At 32.3% G+C, this 12,282-nt stretch overlaps 1 protein-coding gene across 8 annotated transcripts; it reads left to right on the forward strand.

Annotated features, from left to right (window-relative positions):
- The first annotated feature begins 4,652 nt into the window (after positions 1-4,652).
- LOC121235028 (probable alpha,alpha-trehalose-phosphate synthase [UDP-forming] 9) lies at positions 4,653-11,106 on the forward strand. 8 transcript variants are annotated; one of them, XM_041131226.1, is made up of 6 exons: positions 4,653-4,970; positions 5,155-5,187; positions 7,567-9,575; positions 9,890-10,163; positions 10,245-10,525; positions 10,724-11,106. In XM_041131226.1, exons 3-6 carry the CDS (start codon positions 7,591-7,593, stop codon positions 10,815-10,817), a joined length of 2,634 nt encoding a protein of 877 aa, XP_040987160.1. In that variant the 5' UTR covers positions 4,653-4,970; positions 5,155-5,187; positions 7,567-7,590; the 3' UTR covers positions 10,818-11,106. The 8 variants fall into 8 exon arrangements, 6 of the variants coding, with proteins under 6 accessions (XP_040987160.1, XP_040987162.1, XP_040987159.1 ...); XM_041131228.1 differs by having other exon boundaries at positions 7,585-9,575; XR_005934492.1 differs by having other exon boundaries at positions 4,654-4,970; positions 10,245-10,629; positions 10,667-11,106.
- The last annotated feature ends 1,176 nt before the right edge of the window (positions 11,107-12,282 follow it).

A 12,282-nucleotide genomic window follows, 5' to 3' on the forward strand; every position in this document is an offset into this window, starting at 1 on the left:
ATATTAATTTTTTAATATTTAATACTATTTTTTTTAATGAAATAGACTATGATGAAATTGGAGTTGGATAGGATTGAGCAATGAAACGCATTAACTTGTGCTGCTCATTTGCGTGACTGTCAATCAGTTTCAGTTACGACTTACAGAATTTAATATGCTAATAAACATATATTTATTTGAGACTGTAGTAAGGATTTTAACGGCACAATTTTAATAAACAAATAAATAAATAAAGGGGAAGGACTATAAATAAAAAAAAAAAAAGTAATGTTAGATATAGTTTAAAAAAAGAATAAGATTTATTATTAAAAGGTAAATTTTTTATATAAAATTTAAATTTATCTATTTTTTTTAAAATATAAAAAATTGCATAGCTTAGTCCTGTTTGGATACAAAATCACTCTCAACCTATCTCATATTATCATTACAATTTTTTTAAATTTTCATACAAAATATAATAAAAATTTAATTTTTTTAAATATCAAAATAATAATAAATAATATTATAATAATGTATAATTCAACTTATCTAAAATTAGGGTTGTAATCGAGCAGAACTAAGCCAGTCTTTGGCTTGTCGAGCTCGGCTCGACTCAAAATATTCGAGCTCGAGCTCGAGATTTTTTTTATTCTTTATTTGAGCTCGACTTGATAAGTTAAACTCTCAATTTGAACTCGAGCTTGAATTCATCCCACAAATGAGTTCGAGTCGAGCCGTTCGAACTCGAATTGTTTATTTTTTGAATAAGATTTAATAATTAATAAATTAAATACAAAAATAAAAGATCTAATATTGTATTTACATAATTAACAAGTATAATCTCTATTGAATTATAAAATTTTAAAAAATTTATAAATAATTAATATCTAACTAGTTGATATTTATCTAAAATAAAAATATATTATATGTCAACATATATTATTAAGGAAAATGATAGGGGTACTACATTCCTACTGCCTATTTACTACACTTTTTGTATTTTATTTTTTTAAAATTTTTTATTTTACTTAATAGTTAAGGAAGTGAATAGTAGTAAAAATATATATATTTTTTTAATTTTTTCTTAATGATTAAGGATGCTAAAAAAGTAAAAAAATAAATACACTATAAATAATAAATAGGTAGTAAAAGAGTAATAACCCTATCATTACCTTATTATTAATACATACACTTAATATATAACATATATCTATTTCATATATGGTTTTTATATACTAGTATATGAAATTATTAAATTTTATCGACTAATTATTATACAAATTATAAAATATACCTATGAAGTATATCATTATATAGACATAGGTAATTAGATTACATATTATATATTTAATTATAAAAGTGCTATATTTATAGTATTAATTTATGTATGCGTAAGTGTATGTATATATTTATTAATATATAAATGAGTTTTAATCGAATCAAGCTAACGAGTCAACTCGAGCTGGCCTTAAAGAGTCTTAGGGTGTGTATGGATGTTGAAGTGAGTTGAGTTGAGTTGAGTTGTGATGATAAAATATTGTTAGAATATTATTTTTTAATATTATTATTATTTTGAAATTTGAAAAAATTGAATTGTTTATTATATTTTGTATTGGGATTTGAAAAAGTTGTAATGATGAGTTGAGGTGAGTTTGGTAACCAAACGCACCCTTAGCCCAGTCGAATAAAGTTTTGTTAAGTATGTATTATTTACAAATCGAGTTGGTATCTACTTTTAAGAATGAATTTTTTTTTATGAGTTGAGTTCAATTTGAGTTTAACCAGCGAGTACCGAATAGACTATTGAACAAACTAATTTATTTATAATTTTATTTAAAATCATATCATCTCATTTTATCTCAATATCTAAATCAGCACAAATATAATTTTTTGAAAAAAGGGAAAGGAGTGAAAAACGTTACGGGAGCGGAAGAAGGGAACAAAGGGGAAAGTAGTAAAAATGGTGCTGCGGTCTTATCCAATACAGAAAATGGATGACAGACATGAAACAGCTAGCGTGGTCGAGCTGCCGCGTCAATCCACTTTTAACTTCGCGCTCTCCCGGACTCCTACTCTATTTCAAAGTTGGTCACACGCTTTTTTATCATACTTCTTCCAAGTATTTTTGTTTTTTTAATTTAGATATATAAATATAATATGATATTATAATTTTATTTTTTAAATTTAACATCTAAATTTTCACTATTTTAATATTAAAAAAATTTTATTCATGAGTTATTTGACATGGTATATTAAATTTTTATACGTCATTATTATCGTTCAACGTAATTTAATAAAAAATAAAGCTAAATTTTAAAAAAATAATAATAATCCATTACTTGAGGGCTCAGATCTCAAATTGCTCGTTTATTTTCGTAGAAGAGTTAAAGTTAAATAAAATATTATTAAAATATATTTTGTAATATTATTTTTATTTTAAAATTTTAAAAAAATTAAATTGTTATTGTTATTATTATTATTATTAAATCACAAAAGAATACAATTATTTGAAATAAAATTACGTAGTGGTTTACATCAAAACTCATCATTTTTGTATGTCTCTCTTTACACGACTTATGGCAATGAGCGTTAAAGTGCCAGTTTGTTGGGTTTCTACTTTCACCTCCCCCTCTCCTTATCTGTTCATCATTGGCTTTACAGCTCGCATCTTGACCTTTTTACCCCATTCCCCCATTAATTAATTCTCTTTAATCCACATTGTCCCCAATCTTTTTACTTTGTTGCCCTTTTATGCCTATTTTCGTTCCCAATACTCCTCATTTCTTAATTGTTGATAAAACACAACAATTACTTGCAATTTTATTTATAATTTTACATAAAAATTTATTTTATAATTTTTTTTTAAATTTAAATTTTCAAGATTTTCAGGATATCAATAACTGATATATAGAGAAATAATTTTTTTTAAATACAATTAGTATTTCTCTTTTCAATTAATTTCTACTCCAATTTTGAAGATAAGTATGATTTGGACAATCTAGAAATTGGTGGCCTTTTCTTCCACTTCACCAAACCTTTGAACGTTTCATTCAGTGGATAGCAAAACACAGCTTAAAAAATATGTGTTATTAGTTAGTTGAATTTTCCTAATTCTATCCATCCATGATGGATGCAAGTGGGTATTTGTTTTTTTTACTAAACCGATAAGAACAAATACTACACTTGATCTTAGCCTAAAGACCGATAAAAATATAATTTTATAAGAGTGGACATTTGTTAAAGAGTATCAATATATTTGGCTCTATACTCTACTTAAATATAAATACTGAACATTTGAATTATCTCTCGTTTAAATGTGTTTTAAGGAAATATAAACAAAATTATAAAGGCTGGTTTGGATAGTGAGATGAGCCGATATAGTTTTAGATAAGTTGAATAAAATATTGTTAGAATATTATTTTTTAATATTATTATTATTATTATTTTGAGATTTGAAAAAATTGAATTGTTTATTATATTTTATATGAAAATTTAGAAAAGTTATAATGATGAGATGAGATGAGATGAACCATCTCTATATCCAACGGGAATATCACAATTTCAAGAAATAATAAGAAAAATTATAACTCAAGCATTTTGAGTCTATCTACTATAAGAAATTAAATCAAGCTTATTGAATTCACTTTTGGATATTCCATTGATTTACAAACACTGAAATTTTACTAGCTTTTAGATCCATACTTGATACTAGGGAAAGCATTTATGTGGGATGTGTACTCTCATGGAATATTATACTCATGTTGTGATGCTTACCAAACCACAAGAGCTAAAACTAAGAAATTTGATTTTGGACCGACCAAAAGCAAAATAAAATAAAACAAAATAAATTTTAAAAAAATAAGGCCACAGGGAGATATTTTGTGGGCCCGTTAATGTATGTTTATCCATAGGCTAATATTGTTAATGATAATGCTGAAGACTTGTATTTTTCACCTTAGGAATTAGGTTTTAGGTAGATTTACATTAAACTCAATTTTTTTATAGCATTGTTTTGGCATTTTATTATACCCAAATACCTATTTAGCCCCTTCTTGTTGGCTCCATATTTATACCTTTTTTAAACAAGTCGACGTGTAAAACATACTATTTACATTATTTAAGCCATAAGATTTAATTTATAAAATTTAAATTAAATTATGTTATATAAACACTTTACTAAATGTTATACACTAGTTTGAAAATATAATTTCTCTATTTTTTCTCATCTACTCCAATATATTTTCTCTCTTTCTATACATACAATTGAAACGAGATTGTTATCTAATTTCACAACCATTTTGTTTATCTTTTAAAATTATTTTTTTAGTCGTTTTTTTTTAGAAAAAAAAATATTTTCCTCAGTGATATTTGCTCTCCATTGGAATTTTTTTTTTTTTTTTTTTCAAAATACCACAAATCACGTGGGGGACTTTAATAATTAAAAAAGAAAAAAGAAAAAAGAAAAAAGAAAGAAGAAAGGGTACCACACCAAATAAAGTTGAAGTCCAGGGGCATTTGTGGGTGACCAAATCCACAAGACTATAACGTAAGACCAACCAGAGTTGCAATCCAACTGTATCACGCTCTATCTCTCTTTCGGATATATCTTTTATTTATTTATTTTATTTTCTTGACTTTGTACGTTTTTATCTGTCGCAGAGCAGGAGCTTCCTTTGTTGAACCAACCATTATCAATGACAAAGTAAGCACACACCGACCCGAACGGAACCTCTATCCATACATACATTTTTAATAAATAATATATATTTTCACATACTTTTTCTCAGTCCGTTTCGAACCCATACATTAAAGCTCCTCACAAATCTCACCAGTTTCGAACCTAATCTACTCTCTCACCATTTCTTTTCTTTCACGCTCATGTGATTCTTTTTCCTACTTTTTCCTTTTTTTTTTTTTCTCTCTTTGTAAGCTCCTTCTCATTGCTGCAACGAAGGGTCTGTTTGGGGTGCTCGGGATTCTTTTTTTTGTAGGTATGGGTATAGCTACAGCTCCGTTGAATTTGCTTCTGGGAGATGATGCATTTTTTTATTTTTTTTTTGTGTGTTGTTTCTCTGATTTCTTGGTGACTAAACGGAACTCGCATTGTTATCTGATTTTTGTGTGATTTCTTCTCAGAAAATTGATCGTTACTGTCATCGCGTTGCTTACTTGAAGCTCCATTGTTGGATCATTTTGATCTCGGTTCAGGTGACTCTCTCTCTCTCTCTCTGTTCGTACGGTCCTCTGGGTATTACACCAAGAATGTTTGTACCTATGTTGAACATATATGAATGTCTCTTAAGGGTAGCTGAAGGGACACGAGAGATATTCTTCTGCACAGAAAATACGGGGTCGAAATAATTGCAGCCTTGAAGGGAAAAACATATCGAGAAAATGTCAACGAACTATTTTCCACCGAAACAAACATATTGCACGTAAATTCTTTGGAATATTAAATTTAAACATCGATTAAGCCGTGGTTAGGGTGATGGTTTTTCTTCTGCATTTTGCTTTTTGTGGCATGCTCAGTAAAGATTTCAATTACTGTTGAAGATAAGGGTGGAGCCAAGAATGCTTATCTATTGCTGTAATTTTTTTTTGACACTATCTATTGCTGTGATTGAAGATTATTCCTTTTGTCCATAATTAGCAGACGGATAAGCCTATTTAATGATGATTCATTGATTTTTTTCAAGGAGTTATTTTCTGCTAAAAACGAGAGGCCTCGTGACGAGATCAGTGAAATAAAACTTCTCCATAGAAAAGATCCTTCTTTCTATTTGTAGGCTGGTTGATGGCATATTCCGATCCATATTGAATACTAATAACCAGATCATTGGCTAAATCTAATCATTAATCACATATATCAAATCTCATTCGTTGAATTGAATATATTCCCTTATCTATGATTAGAAGTCGGATAAGGTGATTTACAGCTTTTGGTGGCAGCCAGGGGATGCTTTTTAAGTATTATATTGATGGAATTTACTGACATTTCTTTTTCAGTTGAAAAAAATATTCTTGTCCATTCCACTCCTTCCATAAATCTTGACCTGATCCTAAATTTATAGAAAACCAATTCAGACGTGTGCAAGAGTAAAGTGGCACTTCCCTTCAAAAAGACTATGAACCATAGAAACCGATGAAACAATCCCATCAGTTGTGTCTGACCTAAAAGCTAGGTATGTACATACATACATGATCATCTGTGTTTACTGTGAATAAATTTATACCGTACTGACTCCTTTTTTTGTTGTTGCTTAAACCACGGATGATGTAAATTTTTTGGGTTGGCATGGATAGTCACCTCTTGGTCGAGTCTCTGACCATTCACTGGTTTGAAGTTATCTTATCATGGAGAAATGAATGCAACTTCTTTTAGTCAAGACTTCAATGGAAAATAATACTTTATCAAAAAAAAAAAAAAAAAAAAGACTTCAATGGAAAATAAGATAAAACATTTCAATCATTGCAAGTTTGATGATATTGAAACTATGTTTGTGGTAGTTACTGTTTTAATCTGCTTATTTATATTTATTCTGAAACTAAAAATTTTGTCCTTTGCTCTTCACATCTTTATCCATATTTTGACTTGTGCACTTTCTATATGCCACAATTATCTTAACAAATGAGGTGGACTTTATAACCATGCAATTTGAAGATATGAAGTGTAAGAGCATTTGGCTTCTTTGCCTTTTGAAAATCTTGATATACAATCAAGCATAAAAAAAGAGTACATTTCATGTCAAATTGGAGATGCTGTTATATTTGTTCTGAATAGAAATTTTTTATCGGCGATAAAAGAAAAAGGCTTGATATTTTGATGGTATCACAAGCAAGATCATCCATGCCTTTTTGTCTTCGTTTTCTATAATTTAGAAAGCATCCAAGGTTCTGTCTTTGCCTTGCTTTCATTCTTCATTATCTCTTTCCCATTTTCAGGTTAGTTTGGCATGGTTCCGTTTGGTTATCAAATTTTAATAGCAGCTAAGCATGCCTTGCTTCTATTATCACTATGTTTTGGGACTCAGTTTGTTTTTCTTGCTTCCTAGGTTGAAACAACCACAAGTTTCCCCGGCACCTGCATTTTTCATTCATAAGTGTTAAATTCTTTATGATTGCACTATAAATCTGATGAGTTCCTAGCTGAGCATGTGCCAGATTGAGAGCTCAATTCGTTATGGTAGCAAATAAATTGGATATTTGTTATATATGCCATATTAGAAACATGCGAAAGATTTTTCTAGTGTGAGTTTGGCTGTTTGTGACTTATGCTGGTGGAGAAACTTTTTTGCAAAAAGTAGGATGCGACATATTTTGGAACAAAAAGTCCTGATATAGATTTTGGGCCCTAGCTGATCATCTGTAAAATGTTTATTTTTCCATTACAATTAATCGAATGTTTTGTTTATAAAGTTTATTTGATTGCATTGTTTGGTCAGCATTGTATTGTGCAGGATAGTTATAACAGTATTTACCTGCATTCCTGTGCGTATTAGGTTCTCTGTAATTGGGTTACCATTTCACAATCCTTTTGGTGGAAAGGTCTGTCTTTTATTATCCTAAAACTTTTTATTCAATAAACAGATTTATGAACTCCTACAGGCAATCATGGTGTCAAGGTCTTACATGAGTTTGTTGGAATTTGCATCTGGGGACATGTTAAATTTCCCTCAGACTCCTAGAATCCTTCCAAGGGTGATGACTGTTCCCGGAATCATTTCTGATGTAGACAGTGGTGCAAGTAGTAATGAAGATTTAGATGTTCCCTCTAAAATCCGTGAAAAGATAATTATAGTGGCAAATTTTCTCCCTCTAAATGCTCAAAAGGACCCAGAATCTGGCAGATGGTGCTTTAGTTTTGACGAGGATGCACTTTTATTGCAACTGAAGGATGGTTTCTCATCTGATAGTGATGTTGTTTATGTGGGATCTCTGAAGGTTGACATTGATGCCAGAGAGCAAGAAGAAGTTTCCCAAAGACTGCTGGAGGAGTTTAATTGTGTGCCCACATTCCTCCCTCCTGACCTCCAGAAAAAGTTCTATCATGGGTTCTGCAAGCAATATTTGTGGACCCTTTTTCACTACATGCTGCCCCTGTCCCCAGACCACGGTAATCGCTTTGACCGGATGCTTTGGCAGGCCTATGTTTCTGCGAATAAAATATTTGCTGATAAGGTTATGGAGGTCATCAATCCTGAAGATGATTATGTGTGGATTCATGACTATCATCTCATGGTTCTCCCTACATTTTTGAGAAAGCGTTTCAATCGAGTTAGGCTTGGCTTCTTCCTTCATAGCCCATTTCCGTCATCAGAAATCTACAGGACTCTGCCTGTCAGAGATGAGATTCTGAAAGCACTGCTTAATTCAGATTTGATTGGTTTTCATACGTTCGACTATGCTCGCCACTTTCTCTCTTGTTGCAGTAGAATGCTGGGCTTGGAGTATAAATCTAAGCGGGGCCACATTGGACTTGAATATTTTGGACGCACAGTTTATATCAAAATTTTGCCCGTGGGCATTCATATGGGTCGACTTGAATCTGCATTGAATCACCCTACTTCTTCCATCAAGGCCAAAGAGATCGCAGAGCAATTCAAGGGGAAAAAGCTTATTATTGGTGCTGATGACATGGACATTTTCAAAGGCATTAGTCTAAAATTATTAGCCATGGAGCAGCTTTTGCAGCAGAATCAAGAGTTAAGGGGGAAACTTGTTCTGGTGCAAATTGTAAATCCTGCAAGGAGCACAGGAAAGGATGTTCAGGAGGCAAAAAGGGAGACATATATGACTACCAGAAGGATAAATAAGGTTTTTGGTTTTCCAGGTTATGAACCAGTTGTCCTTATTGATCGTAAGGTGCCTACATATGAGAAGACTGCCTATTATGCTTTGGCAGAATGTTGCATTGTCAATGCTGTGAGGGATGGTATGAACCTAGTCCCATACAAGTACATTGTTTGTAGGCAAGGGACTGCAAAAATGGATGAAGCTTTGGGAATCACCTCTTCATCTCCTCGTGCTAGTACACTTGTTGTTTCTGAGTTCATAGGATGCTCCCCATCCCTAAGTGGGGCAATTAGGGTGAACCCATGGGATATTGATGCTGTGGCCGATGCGCTAAATTTGGCCATCACGATGCCTGATTTAGAGAAGCAGTTGCGGCATGAGAAGCACTTTCGCTACATTAGCTCTCATGATGTGGCTTACTGGTCTTGCAGCTTCCTGCAGGATCTGGAGAGGGCCTGCAAAGATCACTATAGTAAACGATCCTGGGGCATTGGTTTTGGTCTTAGTTTCAGAATTTTGTCTCTATCTCCCAGTTTTCGGAAGCTTTCGGTTGACCATATTGTCTCTGCATATAAGAGGACGAAAAGAAGGGCAATTTTTTTGGATTATGATGGAACAGTTGTGTCTCAAGCTTCAATTATTAAAACCCCAACACCTGAAGTCATCTCTGTTCTGAACAACCTGTGTAATGACCCTGAGAACACTGTTTTTATAGTTAGTGGTAGGGGGAAAAGCTCACTTGGTGAATGGTTTGATCAATGTGAGAATCTGGGTATTGCGGCTGAGCATGGATACTTCATAAGGTACCTGTGTCGTGTCCTCTCTCTCTCTCTCTCTTATTCTTTTTAAAAATTGGTGTCATATGATGAATGTTGTTTAATAACCGTAGCTACTTGTTTGTCAAACTTTTAAACATGTTTTTCTAAAAGAAATGGAAGTTCCTCAATGGTTTGAAGATCATATAATCTTTTTCTAAGTTGTTGTTTTCTTCCGTATAATGAAGGTTAATTTTAAGTGCATATTTGAAGTTGTCCCCTTCATCAAATCAACATAATAGTCTTCAGATAATTGGCAACAACTTTTATTAATATCACAGTTGCTGTGATTCTTCTCATAGGTGGAGTAGGACATCCAATTGGGAAACCAATCCCATTGCCACAGATTTTGATTGGAAAAGAATTGCTGAACCTGTAATGACATCATATACCGAGACAACTGATGGCTCCTATATAGAGGCCAAGGAGAGTGCCTTGGTGTGGCACCATCAAGATGCTGATCCCGACTTTGGATCTTGCCAGGCCAAGGAGCTTTTGGATCATCTTGAAAATGTCCTTGCAAATGAGCCTGTAGTTGTTAAGAGGGGACAGCATATTGTTGAAGTAAAACCACAGGTATACACGTTCTCTCTCTCTCTCTCTCTTCCATGCATCTGTTGTTTCTCATAGGGTCTAACATTGCCATCTACGTTGCAGGGAGTTACTAAAGGATTGGTTGCAGAGAAAGTTCTCTCAACAATGATCAGTAATAGCAAACCACCGGATTTTGTTATGTGCATTGGGGATGATAGATCCGACGAGGACATGTTTGAAAGCATATCAACCACGTCTTATAGCTTATGTTTACCGGCAGCTCTGGAGATCTTTGCATGCACTGTTGGCCAAAAACCAAGCAAAGCTAGGTACTATCTTGATGATACTGTGGATGTTGTGAGATTGCTTCAAGGTCTGGCCACTGCTTCAAATATCAAGCTAAGGTGTAGTTCAGAAACTCAAGTTTCCTTCCAAAATTCTGCTTGAAATGCACACAGGTTGAGAAGCAATGGTGTGGATATGGACGTGTTGAAAAGGATTGCTCTATTAAATGGTGTTTCCCTTTCATGTGATATAGACCGACATACTACAGCAATTTGGGATTGGTCTTTGCTTTTGACATTTAACTTATTTGTTGCAAGGTGGGGGGGCTGCTTGATGCAGCTCATGGTTCCTTTAGAGAGGCAGATGAGCACCTGGGAATATGGTTGTCTGGAATCGTCACCGACTGACTGACATAGCATTTTTTGTTTACTTTGAAAGGTGGGCCGGTCTGCGTATCTATCCGCGCATATTAGGCACCATTCATCAGATGTTAATTACAGGTATAGTTACCGATACATGGAAAGTCATTCTACTATGGACGTGTTCCTCCTAGGGCTATGCTTTCTGGCCGGAGATCCCAATGAGGATGGTACTTTTCACCTTCACCCCTTAAAACTGAACAGGTTTCTTGACCCAGACGATGTATAGAGAACTTCATACTTCACAGAATGTAAGATAATCCTATTTTTCTTTTGACCTATCCACGATTTTACTCTCTTCTTTGCACTCTTTATACATTCTACAGGGTAACCAAAAGCCATGCAAGGGCACTACATGGTTTAAACATTTTAAAGATATCATTACGAAACCAATCTCATTATTCTCTAGAAAAAAAAAAAAAAATGGTCTGATCTGTTATCGGCAGCCTTGCAATCATATCAAAGAAAAGAAATCCAGAAGATCAAGAATCAAGGACTTCTACCCAGACTACTCCTACCCAAACCGAAACTCATTGAAGTGAAAAACAACTAAAAATGTGAAGAAATGTCATTTCTTATCCTAGATTTTGTTTATCTCCAATTACATTTGTCGATGCAACACATTTTAAGTAGTTGTCTACGTGCGTGTGCGTGGTAGATATATGTAGTCACTTAAAATCTGCCATATCTGATAGATTTTGACAAATTAAAACTCCGTAATATACATGTCGTAAATTTCGTTTATGTGTTTATCTTTTTCCTATTCTAAATCTTAAAATCTACAAGTTGTTAAGAACTATAGATAATATGGATCTGGATATAAACATCTTGACCTATAAATATGGTATAATGTTATTAGTTTCCTATCATGGCCTAATAGAATGGAACTTTTTTCTTTTATTTCATATTAGAATGAATTTGTGTTTCTATTTTTTTTTCAAAAGATCCACGATCAAGTTGATAAAATTAAAATATGTTTCTCAATAATTGGATAGATAATAAAATTATTCTAAATATTGCTTCATTTACAGTAAAACTTTATTTTAATTTAATAACATCATTCCATTAATAAGACCTAATAAAAGAAATTTCATTGTAAAAATAAAAATAAATATTTTTTGAGTTAGGCTATAATCTGAAAGATTCTAATCATCATACGTCATACATAATTTTTTTATTTTTTTTCTCTTATCAAATATTTAGTGTATGGGTAAAGAGTAAAAGAAATCAATTACTTTAGAAAGAATACAAATAAAAAATAAAAAATAAATAAAAATAAGTGTCTAGGTTTGGATTCACAATCTATCTCAACTTATCTCACTGCTATTCACTATCATTTATCAATTTTAACTCACAAATTCTATTACTATTTATAATCTATCTCATTACTATTTACAACTCATCTCAACTCATTTTCAAATCTAAATAAGGCTGTCTAATTGTTTTTATTTTTATTT

The sequence above is a fragment of the Juglans microcarpa x Juglans regia genome, chromosome 6D (assembly GCF_004785595.1).
Source record: "Juglans microcarpa x Juglans regia isolate MS1-56 chromosome 6D, Jm3101_v1.0, whole genome shotgun sequence".
NCBI lineage: Eukaryota > Viridiplantae > Streptophyta > Magnoliopsida > Fagales > Juglandaceae > Juglans > Juglans microcarpa x Juglans regia.